This window comes from Vulpes lagopus, chromosome 15 (assembly GCF_018345385.1).
Source record: "Vulpes lagopus strain Blue_001 chromosome 15, ASM1834538v1, whole genome shotgun sequence".
Classification (NCBI taxonomy): Eukaryota; Metazoa; Chordata; class Mammalia; order Carnivora; family Canidae; genus Vulpes; species Vulpes lagopus.
In genome coordinates, this window is record NC_054838.1 from 44,735,813 (window position 1) to 44,756,356 (window position 20,544).

Sequence of the window (20,544 nt, forward strand, 5' to 3'; positions counted from 1 at the left end):
CCAGGAGCCATTCCCCACCACTAATCCTGAATGTCCCTAAGGCAGGATCTAAATGTGATAAAAATGTCAGCAAATGAACTGACTGGCATAGAATCCCAAATCCACCAGGGAGAAGGGCAAAACCATGAACACATTTTAAGTTGTAACCAGATCAGACTGTAACTGCCTAATCCCTAATAAATAGAGTGGATCAAGATTCGAAATCTTTTTTGGAAATAGCTCTGTTCCAGAATTTCACAGAAAAATTATAACAAAACTTGATGTACATGGAACTATTAGCCAGAATTAAATTATACACACACACACACACACAGTAAGAGGGTAGTATAGTGGGCTAGAAAGTAGCAAATGTCTGACCTGCTTTAAAAAGTTCATGTCTGATTTGGATTAAAGACATGGTTGAACAAAGTCCTTGGGGCAAGATTGTGCATTTATGTTTTTTGGCTGAGAGAGAGTGTGTGGAGCATGGCTAGAAGCAGACAAACACGATCTGAATTCCAGTTCTGCCACCTGATAGCTGTGTGATTTAGGCCAATGACTAGGTAATCTGCTCTTGACTTCTTCATAGATCAAGAGGAGATAATGAGGCCTGTTTCTTAGGAAAGTCATGGAAAAATCAATTAGCCCATTCATTGTAGGTGCTCAATAAATGAAGCTTCCTTCTCATCCCTTCTTTGCACACTCTAGCACCAAATGTACCTATGAGGGCATTGTGTATGTTTGAGTGTTTTTCTTGATGCTTTGAGTTTTTTCTTATTGTCTCAAATGAGTTATGATGTCTCTGAAGGTTTCAGCATTTTACCTTTCATATATCCTTTGTCAGGAAGCTCTCAGCAGACCTAGTCCACCAGAATGAGAGGTTAAATAAGCAAACAGAGCAACCCATGGGACCCAGAAACAGGGACTCTGAGAAAGGAAAGAAATGAAAACATGCCCAGGATGGAGGCAGGAAGTCCTAGGATGACAGCACTATCTGTGGGCCTAGACAACTCCATTGGGATCGTTGGTGCAGAGAGAGGGCTCCTGGAGAGATGTGTCCAGGAAAAGAAACAATGAAAAGATGATCTAAGAGGAATTACAGGTGTTTCACGGAGCTCTTGGATGGTATGAGAAGACATAGCCAGAGAGTCAAAGAAACTTCACAAATGAAAGGCAAAGTTAGACACTGAGGTCCTTCAGAGGAATTATGGTTACAGTACTCTGGCTTGTCTGGGCTGTAAACACTACTTACATCTTCGCACTTCTGGAAACACTGATGTGGACTTAGGCAAATTTTTGACGTACCTTGTGAGGGTGAAGGGGGAGACAGAAAGACTAAAATCTTCATCTGTTGCATAAGATGTAACAGACACTGCTTAAAAGGAACAAATCAAGAGGTCTGAGGCACGCACGCGTACATTTAGTGATCAGATGGTAACAATCGGAAGAAGAAATTAAAAATGATGAGCGCGGTTTCCTTTAGGGTGAGGGGTGAAGGTAGGGGGTGCCTATGGAATAAGGAATAGCTTTCACCTTTTAGCACTACTTGGCTTTTTAAATTATTTGTCTGTGCTACTCTGACAAAAATAACAAATTTAAAGATGAGGACAGTAGTTGCATTTTAGAGTCATAAAATTCAGGATTATAGAATAAAATTGTAACAAAGGGAGCAAACAAAGCCTAATTACTAAAGGTAAAATACTCTGCTAACAAGTCTGTGTCCAGAATCTTTGGCTTCTATTTCTTATTCCCATGCGGCCCCCACCACACAGCACACCCCATTCAGTATATTTCTTACAGCAACTGGCATGGTTTTCTGTGTACAAGAAGTGTTTAAATATTTGTTGATAAATAACTATACCAATTGCTGAATATTTTCACGGTGATTTTTTAATGAGCTAGGTCTGGTAAACAGAGGTGGTCACAACTGAAGTTTATAGTTTTATTCTATATGGAGGGCTAAGATTATAGCTTATTTTTATTTTTTTTTAATTTTTATTTATTTATGACAGTCACACAGAGAGAGAGAGAGGGGCAGAGACACAGGCAGAGGGAGAAGCAGGCTCCATGCACCGGGAGCCCGACGTGGGATTCGATCCCGGGTCTCCAGGATCGCGCCCTGGGCCAAAGGCAGGCGCCAAACCGCTGCGCCACCCAGGGATCCCTAAGATTATAGCTTAAAAGGATTTTTGAAACTCCTTGAAATCTGATTCTGAGGTAGACAGACATTCCACAGGTCTCATCTACTTTACACAATGCACGGGTTTGCCAAAGCCTCATGTAAGACACTGAGATTTGAGTGAGGCAGTTTAATGGGAATTTTCATTGTGCGTATCTGCATAATCTCGAAACTCTCTGTTGGGATAAGCCTGAACCCTGGTTTGAGACTGTCCTGAAGGAATCTAAGTTCCAGGGAGGTGTCTCAGGGAAACCTTGAAAGGGGGAGGGGAGGAGAGACGTATTCTCGCTAAAATGAATTGCAAAAACCATTGATACAGAGCTTCAGAAGACATTACATCTGCATTCCATTATCTCAGCTTCCTAGGGAAAAGTATTCACTGAATTAAAATTCAATATTTTGGCCTCGGATTTTACAATGCAGCTTTAATACCAGAAACTTCAAAGTAAACACTGTCATGGTGTCTTTGCAAAATTTTCAGTGGAAGATGTCCATCGTGTTACCTAATTCCCCCAGTGATAGATGTACCTTTGAATTCATTTCCAGGAAATAGTTTGCCTCCACTGATGAACTGGCATGCTAAAGAAAAAAAACAAACAAACCCTATATCCCCCACATAATTTCTTTTTGCCTTAGTCGCCTGGCAACTCAAAGTTAAATGGAAGCCCAGTTCTTGGAATTTGCTGCAACTATCTACTAACATTTAATTTGGATTGTTTTAGTGGATTTGTTTCTGATGGTCCTTACTTTGCAAAGGGAAGCAAACTAACAGAACTTGTGAATTGCCTACAAGGTACAGGCCCTATAATTTGTCCGAAGTCCCATGGGCTATTTCATGGAATTTTTTCAACAATTCTGTGAAATAGGGTTTTAGTTCTTATCTGGATAATGCAGCTCAGTTTCAGAAAATTCAAGTAATTTGACTAAGGCTGGCTGATCATTAAGGGGCTTACATTTTTGGAAGTAAGCAATGCATAAATTCTCAATAATGAACATTTTATATTCAGATTGATGTCAGAAGTTACTCAACTGTATTTCTTCTCCTTTGATTTCAAGACTGTACAACTGTAACACACACACACACACACACACACACACACACACACACACACACACTGAAGCCTCTTTCCCTTTCTTTATTCTCCCCACCTCTCCTGTTTATGTGTCCTTATGTTGGGACTTTGTCTCAGGTACTCTGTTAGCCCTTGGAGGTACAAAGATAAATTATATACAGACTCCAGTCTCAAGGAGCTTGCAGTTTAGTGAAGGGGTTGACTTATAGACTTAATTATAATTCAAGGTAGAAAGCAGTGGATGCAATGAGAGATGCAAAATGCTTTGTGAGTTCAGAGAAGAAAAAGAAAGTCCAGGATCCTAACTCTCTAGGAATTCCTGGTTCACTGGACCAAACAGATACCTAAACAAAATTATAATACAATATAAGAATAGTACTGAACTGATAAATTATTGAACACTGCATCTGAAACTAATGATGTACTCTACATTGGCTAATTGGATCAAAGAAAGAAAAAGAATGGTACTGAAAGTGTTGGCACTCTGTTGTAGGCACTAGAGGAGGAAAAAACAAACTTTATTCGTTTCAACAGTCTGAGGAGGGGTGATTACAGCAACATGGGCAGTTAGGGCAGAGGCTGGGGTTCCAAGACACTTTGGAACTATCAAAGCAGTTGGGCAGGATGGGAAAAGGTAGTCGCTGGGCAAAAGACATTCATAAGGAGGAGAGCTGATCCTGTGGAGCAGAGCCTCACAGACTGATTGGATCTGGGGTGAAGGTGCATTGCCAGGGAGAAGGCTTGGCCAAAGCAACAGAGATAATTGGAACCCCAGCCACTGGCCTCAGTCTTATGGAGCACAGAACAAGGTAGAATTTCTTAGATACACTGTCTAGCCCATTACTGGACAAGAGAGTTGGAAAGGGAGGCTTGCAATAATGCGAGCACATGGGGAGTAGCAGAGACAGAGGTGAGGAAGAAGTGAGGGTGGCCATCCATGGTATCTGTAGTGGCACCTGGGGGGACAGGCCTAAGGGACAGAGAGCAATTATCCTGACTGCAGACCTTCCGAGCCTGGTAATTGAAAAAAATGGGATTCTTAGGGGCTAGGATTACTGATGGAAAGTTATTTTTTGAAGGATGCTAGGGGTAGGGGGTAAGGAGAGAACAGGAGAGAAATGGGCAGAGACATTCTGGGATTGGCAAGGGTGGAGCTGCCTGGACTCCCACTGAATGTACCTTCCAAATCCGAAATGTCCCTGGCATATAGATATTGTCCCTGGCTGGGCCTCCAGAGTGTGTTCTCTGTACTGTAATGAGAGTGAGTTTTCTGAAGACCAAATCTGATTCTTTAACATTCACCATATTTGAATTAAGCAACTACCTTCCAGGAGGTGCAAGTTATGCCTCTGTTTAAAGATGACCCATACCATTTTTTTCTTTACATTTTTCAAAAACCTATAAAACTTTCTATTGCCCTCAAGATGAGTTCCAAACTCCTTACTATGGTCTCTAAGTCTTCTGATGATCTGACTCCATTTACCAATCTCATCTCTCTCCTCTCTTGACTGAACACCTCATAGTCCAGCCTTCCTAAATCACTTGCAGTCCTCCAAAAGAGCTCAGCCTCTGTCTGGATGGCTTTCTCCCTTCCCACCTCATAAGTTCCTATTCTTCCTCAAGGTGCCTCATCCAGGAAGCCTTTTCTAGTTCCCAAAGCTATAATAGGTGCTTTATCTTTGCATTCTCCAAATATCCTATGGACACGTCTATTAGAAGCCCTGTAATACTATATAATCAATTGTTTCTGTCCATTACTAATGGGTAGGGATTGTGCTTTGGTCACTGTTGGTAAATTATCAATATTCCATGCATGTTTCATAAAAGAAAGAATCATTTGGAATATGAGTGATAAAATTCTCTTAGTTGACTCATGATTTCCAATGATATAGGTCAGTCCAGGCTCCAAGAGTGCCTCTGCAGAATTCCCTTCACAGGTTTAAACCACAGGACAGCTGAGAGTGAATTCTCTGGTTTTCATCCCTGAAAACTAGACCCATTGGTGCAGATCCATGGTCAGTGGTGTTTTAAAGGCAGACTTGTAAAGGGAGAAGGTAGAAATGGTAGGTCCTGTTCCTTCCTTCTTGGGAGGAGAGGGTGGTATGTTGGTGTCCTTAACTCCCCAGAACAGAAGAATGGATGATGGGTCAATGGTATGATTCATTTGTTCATTGTTCAACAAATATGTTTTGGATGCCTCCTGCATAGTAGCCATGTCAAAGATTGGAATACAATGGTGAACAAAATGGCCTCAATCCTTGCCTTCAAGTAGCTTGCAGTCTACTTGAGGAAGACACACAAGAACAAGATATATGAGGGCTAATACCTGCTAAAAGAGAGGAAGTAGAGGTAGCTACCAGAGAATATAGGATGGGAATTAATCCAGATTGGAAAGCCAGGGAAACCTTTTGGAGGAAATGTCTTAACTCATACTGAGGAAGGAAAGAGTTAGGTTAGTGTGCAGAGTAAAGCAAAATAATTTTCTAGGCAGAAGAAACAATGTATTTGAAGACCTGAGGGTAAGGAAAAGCATGGTACTTCTCAGGAATCAGAGTTCACTTTTTATGGCAGGAGCTAGAGTGCAGAGTATATATGAATTTGGCAGGTAAAGATGAGTGAACGAGTGGGTGGGAGTCAAGGAAAGGAAAAATCTGGGGATGGAGACCAATAAATCTTGTGAGGATTGACTCATTGAACAGGTCATGTAGGGCTTTATAAGCTACGTAAGGATTCAGATTTTATTCTGAGAAAATGAAGATCCTTTATGGGATTCAGGCAGATGACAGACATGATCACATCCCTATTTTAGAATGCTCACTCCAGCTGCACATTGCAAGACCAGAGGGAGGCAGGCCAGTTTAGCCAGCACTTGAAGTGAGAAGGGACAGAGGTTAGAAGCTATTGAGGATATGTTTCACCTATGGGTATGTCCATCCAAAATTCATTCCTTTGTGCCAGAGGCCTGTGGGACAGAGAGATGGGCCTGCCAGCCTGTTAGCTTCGTGGCTGTCCCCAGTATGATCCTTTTCCAGAAAACAGTCTCCTCGTGGCCGACAATAACTCCAGTGGCTAAATGTCCTCTCCTCCCCTGACTCCCACTTAAGGGTTGCCATAGAACAGGTCTCAAGGAGTTCAGGGGAAAGATGCAATTTCAAACCTCATCTGTAGGGAAAGGGTAAAAGAGGAGGGTCCAGCCAAGGGGAGGGGTGACGGGACAGAGACTGAGAGACATGGAGCAGAAATGTGAGCCCAAGACCAGAGTGCAAGGCCCACACATTCGCGTGTGCACCCACATAGATCTGGGCCTACCACGAAGGGCCAGAAAAGTTCCCTGTTTATGAAGTTCATGTTTCCTAAAGGTGGAGCTGAACTTCAGCTCCCTTGAAAAGCAAACTGGAAAATGCCAGTGATTCAGAGTGGAGGGAATTAGCAGCAGAAAGAAAGGGAAACAGGTCAACCACCCCCGTTCTTTCTTCCTCGGGGACCTTGGAACTTCATTTTGCAGGATGCACAGGAAAGTAGACACTGGCTTCTCTCTATTATGCTCTACTCAATTTATTGCTTGGAGAATAACGTGCCACTTTATTGTTCAGATTCATCGCATGAAATGCAAATATTCAGCCAGAGTTCTCTAATTAGTATCCAAGAGAGCTGCTGAGGCTCTGTGCGTTTAACTTTGGTCTTCCCTGCTTAAAAGGCAGTGTAAAAGAGTAAGATGATTCACTCACATTACATCTCTCAGATTCTAGCAGTCTAAACATTTGTGCAGTCTTTTGTTTCAAATCGAGAACTCCTTTATAGTAAACACCTTCTGAGTCTCAAGTTCCCAGGCCTGACTTTAATTAACCATTAACGTGAAAATTTACGATTAGTGCACTGGTGAAATGGGTTGCTGCTTCCTTTCGATTTCACAGAAAGAAATCACCACCCCTCCTCTACCAAACTGATAACAACTGACATCTGATTAGAAAAGGCAAAACTAATTAGAATGGGTGCAAAGGGGATTGTTTAAGTCACCTACATTAATGCACATTATAGTTAAATATCTGTCAGATTTTCCATTAACCCTCTTGCATTTCCATCTCTGGGATCAAATCTATTTCTTAACCTCACACCCCCTTTTCCCTACTTGGAAACTTGGTATTCAACAGGCTGAATTACCCACTAATGCTTTAAATGCACAGCTCTTGTTGATGGATGCAACATACTGACAAAGACCTTGGAATGAGAATAATAGAAGTCATTCCCCTAAGTGTGGATTTAAACCTTATGCATTATGATTCCAAGGCTAACATCTTCTTCTTGTTACTGTGTTTATTTCTTTACTGTGGGATGCAGGAGTTAATTGTTGCTTTTCACCAATTCACTCTCCTGGGTTCTCAGCTATTAACACATTAGAAGGGCAAAACAGATATGAAAGTGGAATATCCAGCAAATAGAGCTCTATTCTGTAATAGACTAAAATAACACATTCAGAGTTGAACCTATAGACTTATGGGAAAGGTCTGTTTGATTTGGGCTCAGTTATATACAGAGTAGATTGTAGTATACGCACCTAATAAGAATCCAGTAAGTATCAGGGACAGATGTCTCCTTCAGATCAAAAGCTCATTGAGGGGTGGGACCATGGTTTCCTGATCTTTTTTAGACGGGTGCAGAGAGGGTCCTTTGAATCATGTAATCTTTCAATCTCCAATTCCTGGCACAATGTAGGTGCTCTATAAACTTTTATCCTATGAATGCATGCACAAATTACGGTTTTATCTTACTATGAAACTCTAACCGTGACCCTGGACAGTTCTTAAATCTTGATGGATCATGTTGAAGAACAAAAAAAGTGAATGAAAAAAGCTAACCAAACCTTTGATTTTCTTCCTCTAAAAGCTAAGTCACACACCACTCCCCTGAGTATCTTCCATCTTTATCTGGGATCAGAAGTATCAAGAAGTCCGGCAGCAAATCAGCCTAGCAACAGAAGCAAGAATAAGCTGAGCCTGCAATATGATGAAAACAGCTCAATTTGAAAATACTCTCTGAGTATTTGATTTTTTAAAACATTTTTAAATTTAATGTTTTCCTTACCATATCTTCTTCACTCTGAGTAGTGGTATCAGTGTCCAAAACTGTGCTTGGCATATAGTAAGCACTTAATAAATATTTTTTTGAATGGATGAATAAAAACTATTGGTAGAGTTCAGGATGGGCCAGTACCCAATTTAGCCTGAGATCTTTAGTTCATGGCTCTTGGTTGGGCAGACCAGGAGACATAGAGATCTGTAGATTCAGATAGGCAGCTTTGGTGAATTTGTTTCAAGATCCCTCCCTCAATCAGAATTTGCTTAAATTTTCCCCGAGGTAGAAATAAACTGGGCATGTAGACAATAATGAAATTGCAGATATTCTAGCAAAGGCCCAGTTAGCACAGCCCAAACTGCTTCTACCAAGTTATTTAACTTAGCACAGTAGTTATTAACACTGGGCTTAAAATCAGACCAGGTACTAACTGTAGCTGTGAGTAAGTTATTTAATCTCTCTGAGACTCAGTGCCCTCACTTTAAAAAAGAAAAGGGGGGTTGATAATATTAACATGTACTATTTGGGCTGTTTATATGTGGCACAGAGCTGGTACTAACGTTAAAGCCAACAAACCAACTAACAGAAACTAACAAGACACATGCAAAATCCCTCCTGCCGATTTTGCCAATCAAGATTCTTCAGTACAAGTCATATTAACACATGTGTCTGGAAATTCACTCGGGATCTTAGTCCTAGCACTAGTCTGGTGAAATATTAAAAACAAATTTGTATTTTCTTTTAAACCGAAAAGATAAATGATGAAATATCAAAGGTAAAACGAAAATGCAAACATGATGTTCCTGGCCTGCCACAGACCATCGTCCGTAGGTCTGTGTCAGACCTTGTCCTTCTTGCCAGCAGAGCCCAGCCAAAGCGAATCATAATGGAAATCACCAAATTGTCGAGGGTCATTTGCAATGATCACCTAGGATCTCTTGAGTCTCTATCCTAACTTCACTCTTGGATTCTGAGTATACTGACTGGTTTGGTGTCCCAACTTGTATAGGAAGTGGCTTGGCCTTGTCTTTGGCTCTTCATGCTCCTGACTTCTTTTGACCTGGTTCTGACATTTGAACCCAAACCCTGGCACTACCCTAACTGGCTGACCCTTGAGTCAACCTGTGGCCTCTGGCAAAGGGGTGGTTTGGATGTTATATTGTTGCAGAACATTTAATTTATAATTATTTTCCCACTAGAAAAGGCATTCCCAGACGATTCAAGGTTCTATCTCTTCTCTGGCACTTTCACTGGGCTATAGGTCCAGTGACTCCTTCACCCTCAACTGGGTGTTCATCTTTCAGATCAGATATATCTAAAATTACCTTAAAGGAGATGGGGAGGAGAACGTTAGCCTTGCCTGATTTATGCCAAGGGTTGATATGTAGAGTAGTGAAGGATAAACTTGCCTAGGCAGAGAGAGTGGGGTGAGGTTCTTAATATATGATTGAGGAGCTTGGCTTTAAACTAAGAGGAAATGTACAAATTTATGTTTCGGTCATAACAAACCATCCATTCACTGGCTGAGTTCCCTCTCAGCATTTTTAGAGATGGGATAATTCTAAACCAAATATAGAACCCACTTGAGTTTCATGGATCTAATGTTAGAAAAAAAAAGTTCACACTTTTAAGTGTCTGATTATACAGCTCTGACAAAGATCACTTCTTGGTTCAAGAAGTTAGAGCTTCTGGGTTGAACTCTCACAAGCCCTAGTGAACCAATAACTCTTTCACACCTTAAACAAGTTCAGTGACTTGAAGATAAATCGGAACTGCATGCATTATATCCTTCTTCTGCCCTTTCCCATAACCTTCAAATCAGAAAGGGAAGGAAATTATAGCCAGGAGGTATTTCCATTTTCCAAGCCCCAAACACTAGCAAGACAGAGTCACTGAAGACATTTTGTGAAATACCAAATACCATTTGTCCTCTCAGTATCCAGAGAACAGATTACTTGAAACCACCCCAGGCATGGAACAATAAAGAGATCTCCAACAATTTGATTATGCTGCATCCATCTCTCAGGCACCATTCACATCTAGGAGAACAGAGATGGATATCCAATAAAGAGAGAGGGGCACAGACCTCCCCCAGTATATTCTTGGCCTGAGCATGCAGATCCGTTTGGGTGCAGAGCTCCAAAGGGTGAAGAGAAAGCCATCTTTGCACACTCTGCTGTGTAAACTGTAAGCAACTTATTGACAAATTCAATCTTATACCATCTTATAGCAGAAAGCCAAGACTTCCACCATTTCCAAGGGAGAAGGACTCCTATTAGCCACAGTAAGTCTTCCTATGTTTGACACAAAGTGAGAAAAAGAAAAAAAAATCACGAGCAGTGTTTTCATTTAGGACACTCTAGTTGACAAACTTAAGAATTGCTTACTGCCGATCTCTCCCCTCCTATGGTTCTAGTCATGAGTAACAGAGATTTTGCTAATTGGAAATGAGAATGCACATTTGTACTGTCTACTATAAATAGCTGGGTTAAACTACCTTCTCTGAGCTGAGAATACTTGGCAATATACTAGATGAGAGAATAGGAATTAGAAAAACCTTGAAAATATGCATATCCAAATGAAAGTTGCTTCTCAAAATTATCATCTTGGGAAGCAACTCATTGATTTTCTTTTCTTTATTGCCTTCAGAGAAAGTTCACAAACCAAATTTGAAATCCAGTCCTATCCTATCAATTATTCCTTGTTTTTGACCTAAAACAGCATTATCCATCTTGCCTGTTTTCAAAGATCCCCCAGACAGGATGAATATTACCTCATTGGTAATAATCCACTCAATGTACTAAAAAGCTCTGAAGAGAATCCCCAGAGAAAAACTCTGTAACCGTATTGAATAATAGCTCTCTTATTAGCATGAGTCCGGCCCCCTGAAGGTGAATGCTTTTAAGAGGGCAACACTTACTTGACCATACAGCTCGGATACACTTGCTTACAACTCAGACACAAGATTTCAGAATCCTCCCCCTCAGAGCTGTTGAGCAGGAAGGAACAATCTGATTCAATATACAAAGTTAGGATAAAGCTATAAATGAGTAGCTATGTCCAGCCTGTACAGAAGGGGCCTTTGGCTTAAAATGCTGCTGCCACTTTTATAATTTTTTAAGGGCTTTCTTGAAAAGATGAAAATTATCTTGGCATCATGTGTCACATACACTGGAATAAGTTAAATATGGGCTAAGACACTGAAAGATGTTTATTGATTTGGCCATCAGCACCCACACCAGTGTGCTTGGGTTCTGGAAGATTCAGTGGGGACAAAGAGATCATGAGTGTATTTGCCAAGCCCCAGTTGTTGACATGAGCAATGGAGCTGGAAACAGGACCGAGGATGTTGGACGCGGCAAGAAGGCTCCCAAAGAATTGTTGATGGGGTGACTGAAGAGATAGATTTCCTGTTGTAAATCATTTATTTTGGTTAGCTCCATGATGTTTACCCTTAGGAACGTCAACCATCACGCAGATGTTTTTCGATTCTTTTCTTTAACAACTCTGAAGGTTAGAGATTTAAGATTTTATTTGTCTCCAAAGGACTTCATCTACCCTGTAGATTATGTAAATATGGCTCAATCTTACAAGAAATATTCTTTTTGAGAATTTCACAATGGTCTATAAGTGGTCATTCATTTCCCAATAAATCCTACCTGTGAGCTGTACAGCCAGTGGCTAAAAGTACAAACTTTAAAATAGACCATCTGTTCTGCTATTTTTTAAAGATTTTTATTTATTTATTCATGAGAGACAGAGAGAAAGAGAGAGAGAGAGAGAGAGAGAGAGAGAGAGAGAGAGAGGCAGAGACACAGGCAGAGGGAGAAGCAGGCTCCATGCAGGGAGCCTGACACGGGACTCGATCCCGGGTCTCCAGAATCGCATCCTGGGCCGAAGGCAGGTGCTAAACCGCTGAGCCACCGGGCTGCCCTGTTCTGCTATTTCTTATCTGTGTGACTTTGGAAAAATTACTTAACCTATCTGTGCCTCAACTGCTTCACTTGTAAGATGAGAACAATGGTATTTCCTTTGTATGGGTGAAATGAGATACCATAAGGAAGAGAGACTGAAGTCAAGCCAGTTACAGGGTAAGTAATAAACACTACCTCTCATTTATATGTCATATTTGTTATTTCCATTTTTATGATCAGAAGTCTTGGCGTAGGGATGGTAAATCACTACCCACTCACCATCCAATAAAAGAATGAAGGATAGTCTTCCTTTATTCCTTCAAAAATATTTATGCTAGAATTCGAGACTTATTCCAGTGTATCTATCTCCTACATAAGAGTAATATTTGTTAAAAATATTCTGGTATCACATATGGTTCTTTCCATGATAATCACAGTAATTGCCAACTTTATTCTAAACTCTGGGTGCAAAATTATCTCATTTTTTATTAGATTTATTTATTTATTTTAGAGCAAGAGAGCAAGTGTGCCCATCAGGGGGAGGAACAAAGGGAGAGAGGGAGAGAATCTCAAGCCAATTCCCTGCAGAGCACAGAGCCTGAGATGGGGCTCCATCCCAGGACCCTGAGATCATGACCTGAGCTGAAATCAATAGCTGGCCGCTTAACCAACTGAGCCACCCAAGCGCCCCTTGATTTTATTCTAAAAAAGTCCTAGGATGTATTATTATCACCCCTATTTACAGGTGAGAAAATACAGGCTTAGTGAGGTCCAGTGACTTGCCTGAGGTCACACAGCTAGTGAAGGTCACAGTAAGAATTTGAACCTAGATTTATCCAAACACAAATGCCCACCGATGCCATCAGGAATAAGTTCGACCATGCCATTTGTTTATAAATGATTCCTAAGTTACCTGTTGAAAAGGTACTCTGTAAGATATACATATGGCTCTACTCAAGTCCATTCTTCATCAACTACAATTAAACCCCCTCCTTTTTTTTTTAAACCTTCATACTTCTTAAGCAGGTAAGAGCTCAAAGCTTTACTTGGTGCAGAGCTCTCAAATCCTGGTGGAGCCTAGTTTTCTCCTGGCATACATCTAGGGCAAAGGTTAGCTTGGCCATAGTCTGTGGCACTTGTGGCATTCTTCTCTGTGCGGCAGCCACGTAAACCTCTTTAGGAATGTGATGGGAATTAGACTGAGTGCCTTCTTAATATCCTGACATATTGTTTTGATGTGTAACGTGCTGTCTTTGTGCTTGGCCACTAACGCCTGTCAAATTACACGCATGAAGCAACATTCAGACCTTTCTCCCTCCAGGAAGAGTTTCTGCTCTCAAGTTCCCTGGGGATCAGAGCTTCCTCACTAGCATGTGTTCTGGAGGCAAAGAGCTATCTCTTCATACTATTCATGTCTGGGGCAGAATAAAACTTCTGCTTTATGTTAATCACAGGATATAAGGTAACCACAGATATTCTGTTTGTAGTGATGACAATTTCATCCTTTAACACTTAATGCGGGCGTTACTTTCTCCAGAAGACTTCCCTGACTTCCCCTTGCAGGGTAAGACACCCAGCCTCTGTGCTCTCATGTCATCAGCCTTTCTACTTAGTATTAATACGAGAGTTTGAAAGTCTTTCTCTCTCTCCAGACAGTGACTGTGTCTTATTTAATGCACCAGTGTGGTCCGAGCAGGATCTATCATGAGGCATTGGGCATTCGGACATTTCAGTTGGTTGGTGTGGGTGTAGACTGGTCATTAAATACTCTTAATATCATGTCTGGACTTGTTTCATTTGTCAGCATAATCACAACATCTTGTACACGGTAGGTACCAGGATGCACAGGTCGACTTAACGACTGACTTATTGACTGGAGGAAAAAACACTGGGTGTATCTTATTGACAACTGGACGTGTCACTAAAGGCTTGAATTTTAATGCAATGTTTTTAATAAGCAAGAGGCTTTGACCACTGCAGATCCCAATGAGAGGAATGCTCTACAAGGAAATACTAGCTCTTGCCTCCAGATGCCCCCAAGTGAGCCAGACTTTACGAGGCCTTCCGTGAATGGGAATCTGACAGGACCACTACTATCTGGTGGCCTTGCTTCTGTCCCAACACAAATGGCAGCAGCAACCAGAGCAGAAGGACAAGGCTACAAGGTCTCTGGTCCTCTGTGTTTGGAAGAGCAAACTCATGGTCTTACCTGTCTGTGCTGTTGGGAGACTTGATACCCCAGGCCTGTGAGGGGCTGGTTCTGCATTTTCTGAAGCAGGATCTTTTGCTGGAGTGGCAAGGGGGACCTCAGCAGAGGCTGGCTTGACAGGGGCTGGGCGGGCTGGGTCGGTGGCTGCGGCTGCTGCTGGGCTGAAATGGAGCTCGGCGGCGGCGGCTGTGGCTGCGGCTGTGGCTGTGGCGGTGGCGGTGGCGGCGGCGGCTGCGGCGGCGGCTGCGCTGGCGGCGGCTGCTGTTGGGTGTAGTGGAGGAGAGAAGGCTTGCTCTGGGAAGGCAAAGCAGAAGGCATCTGCTGGCCTGCTTGATCGGAGTTAAAATGGAACAAAGGCTTAGTGCTGCCGTGGCGGGGCTCCAGGGCTGCGTGCGGGCTGGTAATGAAACTTCGGCTGACATCCTGAGGCTTCGGCTGCATGAGCACGTCCAGGTGCCCGCCCTGGGCGGACGGGCCGGCCTTGTACATGTAGCTGGCCATCGCCTTGGACTGGCCGCCGCCGCCCGCCACCCCGGCCATAGGGGAGCCCTGCGGGCTGAACGGCTGCTGCGCAAAAGACGGGCTGGGGATTTTGTCCTGCCCGAAGGGAGCCGGGGATGGCCCGGTGGAAGAGGGCAAGGCCGACCAGGCAGGGGGCTGGTGCTGCTGCTGGTGCTGCTGCTGGTGCTGCTGCTGCTGCTGCTGGTGCTGCTGCATCCGGGCATGCTGCTGCCGGTTGGCCGCGATCTGTTTGAGCTGCTGCGCATGGGACACTTCCTGCCAGCTGGGCAGGGCCCGGCTTGCTCCCGAGGCCGAGGCCGTGGGGGGCTGACCCTGGCTCTGTGGGACAGAAGGGGCTGGGGAGGAAGCCGAGAGGGCCGAAGGGGCCATGGAGAAGGCAGGGCCGGCTGACGGGGGCCTCAACTGAGGAGAGCCCGACGGGCCCTGGGCGAGGCCCGGGGAATATTCGGTCTTGATCACGGTCTTCTCCATGGGCAGCGAGGGCCTGGGTGTGCTCCTCTGGCTCTGCTGACCCAAGTCAATGTTAAAGGGGTCGTCCTGCTTTATGGTGGCATTGATCATGTTCTCCAGCTCCAGGTCACTCATGGGAGGCACGGATATGTTGGTCAGCTCATTGAACAGTTCCTGTAGCTCCGGATCCATCAGCTGTTCTACAGGGTCATCCCCGTACCTACTGGAAAAAATACCCTCCTGGGGCATCTGGCCATCCATGTGCTTACTGCAAGATAGCGTCTCTCCCGGCTCCTTCTTCACTTCCTTTAAGCTCATGTTAAAGATACCATTCCCGGGAGAGTGCGTGTGGGGTGGCAGGGCGTTAGTCTTCCGCAGGGGGGCTTGGCCCAGGGGCACGGTCCCCGACACCATCTGATTCTGTCCGTTATTTATCTGGAGACCCCCTTGCCCCGCAGAGAGGTTCTCCCCAACGCGGATTCTTTTGATATCAAGGAATGAGTTGTCGACAAAGCCATTGGGCCTCTTGCTGTTGGCAGGAGACAGGTTCACCACCTGTTTTCTTTTCAAGGAACCCTGGAGCTGGAAACAGAGGGAGAATGAAAAAGAAAAATATGAGATATTAACCAAATGTGACATAATATTTCAATGTTTTCTTTCCATTTACACACAGGAAGGAATTCCAAAAGAAAAGGTACAAATGAAGCACAAGCCTAGAATATAATGAATACAACGAAACTCACAGAAGTGCAGGCCAAACAGAATAAACTGTTTCAGGAGGAGCAGGTTAATTAGTGATTTGAGATCACATTGGTTCCTGTGATCAGCCACAGGTCGGCAGACGGAATATACTTCTCATGACATCGGGAGTTATTGATAATACTGTGATTCATCACCAAATGCACCTTTCTGGTGCAGGAGGAGATCTTGCCCACGCCTGCACACACAGCCCCAAGCAGGGACAGACACTTGCAGTGAGCACAACCTTGACCAAGATGACAAACGCGGAACAGTCTAAAAGGGGACCCCATCTCTGGTTTCGTTTTTTTTTTTTTTCACGGATTCATCTATGAAACCCTTAATCACTCTTATTCTCTAAGTCAGTCATCAGAACAGTTGTTGTATCCAAGGAGATTGTGTATCTGTTTTTCTGCTATTGTTATTCCTATAATTCTGTGGCTTTGCACCCAAGCCCAGGAGGCAACATCATGTGGGCACATGTGCCATGAGATCGCCCTTTATCAAATGAGACACTCTAAGCACAGATTTTCCTGGAAGTTCGTTTCTTACGTTGCCCGTCTCAAAAACTTATAACTAAAACCAAGGTGCAGAGGACCAGTACCGCGCCTTGGTGAAGAACTCAGGCTCTGCAGCCGGCACAGTTGAGCTCGAATTCCTGTTCTATTACCGGGTGCTAAGTAACCTCATGCTCTACTTATCTGAACCTCAATTTCCTTATCTGGATAATGGGGACGATAGCACTTAATTCATAGGAGAAACAAGGCAATGCACGTAGAGTTTAGCACAGTGCTTGCTATCACAAGAACTCAGTAAATTCTAGTTTATATATATTTTAAAAATGACTTACTACATTCTCAAAGAGGAGAGCCTCTCCAAACAGCAACAGCAACAACAAAATGTTATAGTACTTTGTTCACTAACTCAGTGATTAGATTGTATTATGTGGACTTTAGATAGTATAGGGAGAGAAATGAAGGACCAATAAATTAATGAGAAGCAAAACATTCACGATTATCTTGAGATCCTTGTTGGTTTGCCTCTAAAGTAAGAGATTGTATCTATCCAAGCGTGGCTTTCCCAATGTAGCTGACCCATTTAAATTATTTACCGTCTGCCCTGGACAGTTGGAAAATACCTGCGGCAGAATAGTTCCCCAATACAAAATCCTATCACTTTTCCCTTTCTCCCTTTCCACTTACCACCACTCCTCTACCCTTTTGAAGACTTCTAGGTAGCCTAATTAGAAAATGAAATCAACCTAACTGAGCATCTATCATATGCCCAGTAATTTAAATATAGTTACTTTATTTTTCTTAGTCTTTACAACGACTCCATTAGATATGTGTTATTTTATAGCGATGGAGACCAAGGCTCAGAGAAGCTAAGTAACTTGCCTAGTGTCACACAGCCAGTAAGGGGCAGACCTGGGTTTTAACTCAAGGTCTGTGTAATTCTACAGCCTGCAGCATTTCCACTATATTATGCTGCAAGCAGCTTGTTTAGGGCTAGGGTCTGCCCAGCACAAAGGGGCTAAGGGCAGTGAGCGGACAGACGTCCTGAATCATTGGTGAAATGAGAGGAGTCTGCGAGTGGACAGGATGCAGTTATAGGGCCAAATGTGAACAGTATGTTTCTTGTCATGTAGTTCGTCAACCCCTATTTCAATAATCCTTATCTGTGGTTTTGCTCACTCACAAGTGGCATATAGTGAGGGTGGATGTCCCAAGCTATTCTAACAAGTTTTTACCTTTTCCCATTGCTGACTGGTAATCAGGGAAAGGAATATGGCCTAAACTGGTCCAATTAGTTCCTGCCATGGGAATTCTGGAATTGGAGAAAGTGAGACCAGGCTTTCTTGGGATGGCTGCATAGTCATTTACAAATGTTGTGAGCTGTTGTTCCAGTGTGTCAACCAAAGCCTCAGAGGAAGTGAGTCTGCAGAAAGAGAGAAGACTAACACAGAGAGGGGAGACATAAGTTTTGGCAAAATTTGAGAGCTGGGTTTCAATCCCAGATCAGTCTGTCTCTTGCCTGGTTCTCCCCAATACACAGTGAAATCTTAGAAGAAATGCCCCTGTTTGCTTGAGCTAATATGAGTTGGGCTTCTGTTATTTTCAGCCAAGAGACCTAACCAAGTGCCATGAAATTTCACACTAAGTGATGAGCAATTTGCAGCAAGGCACAGGTACGCTTTGCCCTGGGTGTGGAGCTCCTTGTGTCACCATCTCTGTTGTCTCTGCGTGTTTGCTGACTGCTAAGCTCATTACTCACGGATGGAGGCAACATCATCACAGACCACCGTCAGCCTTCACCACATTCATGAAACCCACAGCAGCCCCGTCTGGGCTCAGGAAGAGCAGACCTGAGGGGCTCAACCATGTTACCTCATGAGCGGCCATATGTCTTCCTTTCAGCATGTTACATTTTGAAAGTTTTTTCACAACTAGTAAAGAACAAACAAAGGAATACATTCTTTTTCCAGGTTTGGGTTATTGCCTTTGATCTACTTCCCACTGCTTTGAAGGAACTTGTTCTGCCAGCTTCTCCCATGGCTCAGGCCACTCCCTGGGCAGTGCCATGCATAGTTTGGGAAGCAGCACCAGTGTCATCTCTAAGCCATCAGGACTAGAGAGGCTGTAACTAGTGGTGTTGATAATAACAACACGATCATTCATTGAAGGTTTGCATACCAGGCATCGTGGTAAGTTCTTTGCATGGATAGTCTCACTTAATTCTCACACTGACGAAGAATTCTCACAATACCTCTGTGAGGTTGATATTATTTCTACCCAACCACCTCCCCCTCCCCAATTTACACAAGCGAAAATAAAGGTTTGGAGACTGAGACTTCAAGGTCATACAAACAAATAGGCAATAGGCCAGGGGCACCTAGGTGGTGCAGTCGGGTAAGTGTCCAACTCTTGCTTTTGGCTTAGGTCGTGATTTCAGGGTTCTGGGATCAAACCCTGCATCAACCCCTGTGCCCCATGTCAGGCTCCGTGCTTGGTAGGGAGTCTGCTTGAGATTCTCTCTCTCTCCCTCTCCCCCTGCCCTGCCACTCCTGTCCTCATTCTCTCTTAAAAAAAAAAAAAAAAAAAAGGAATAAACCCAGGAACCAAAGCAGGCATTGGCACTGCAGAGCCTGTGTTGTACAGTAAATGCATCCTTTATAAACAGTGCTACCTCGTAGAACACTTTCCTGCCCAAACCTAGGAAATAACAGGTACAGAGGGAATAAGAATTGTTTCTTAGGTATATGTATGGGGCTGGATGGATGACTTAAGATGGGGAGGCAGAAGTCCTCCCTAAGTGATGTTGTGGAAGACAACCCCACGGATGAAAGGGATTGCATTAGGACTCCATCAGGTATGACACTTTACCAAGAGATTCTGAGACAGTCTGTCCTGCCTCACAGAACTTTCTAATCGAAGTTATATCACCAAGAACCACCAGATGTATAGCTGCAGTAGATATCAGATTACTGGCACAATACAATCAACCATTCGCAAAGTTCAACCTTGACGTTGAAGTATATCCTTGGCGGGACTAAAGTTTCTCCATCAGATATACGGCTGTGAATTATGATATAGAGTCTCTAAAGGTTCTGTGACAAAATGCAAATATTCTATAAGGAGTAGAGGAAGAATGCAGTTAGTCACTAATACTTCAGTGAAAAATAGTTTGTCAGAAAACTCAAGGCCGTTTGACCAAGCCAAAAGTAGTCCCAGGAAGTGAGACTCAGTCAGAGGAATGATGACCTGGGTTCGTACTGAGATTTGGAGAGAGGGGATCTCCACACTCGGACAGCCTAACTGGCTCAGGTAGCCGGGCTGGGGGAAGGCAGAAGTGTATATCCTGGGGCCCCAGGTCTATCTGGTCCTCACATCCTTGTTCTTCATCACAGACCTCACTGCTTGCTTTCCCTTCAGCCTTTAGCTGGCCTCATGCTTATACCACCATGTCTGGACACAGTGGACCCAGAGAAGCGAGACCAAAGGATAAAAGAATGAAGACGTATTGCAGGGTACACCGGGTAAGGGCAAGGGCACTCGGAACGCACAGGGATGGGTGGCAGGGAGAGACTGGTGACATCACTGGTGAGGGGCTGATGCTGAAAGCTCAGGATGTCACCCTCGAGGCTCCAACAGAAGAAAGCGAAGAGACAAAGGGTCACTTGGTCAGTCAGAAAGATTTAGTAAGCCTCCAGACAGAGTTCTGAACCGTATGCTATCAAATCATCCCTGGCCTTAGGAAACTGTGCCAATGATTAAGCCAGTGGCAGGACGTAAAGGCTTCAAATGGGCACCACATGGAATATTTACACTTTTCCCATCACCTCGCTGGGCTGAGAAGCAGTTTTCGTTTTGTACCATAAATCTGTACCCAAACTTTTATGTGTAATTT

The 20,544-nt window shown here is 43.5% G+C and overlaps 1 protein-coding gene across 2 annotated transcripts in view; it reads right to left on the bottom strand.

Annotated features, from left to right (window-relative positions):
- Positions 1–20,544, bottom strand: part of MAML2 (mastermind like transcriptional coactivator 2) — a 345,410-nt gene that overhangs the window by 98,300 nt on the left and 226,566 nt on the right. For both annotated transcript variants that reach the window (XM_041730681.1, XM_041730680.1), the window contains exon 2: positions 14,428–15,981. In XM_041730681.1, the coding sequence (XP_041586615.1) occupies positions 14,428–15,981 (1,554 nt within the window). The remainder of the gene's footprint in view (positions 1–14,427; positions 15,982–20,544) is intronic.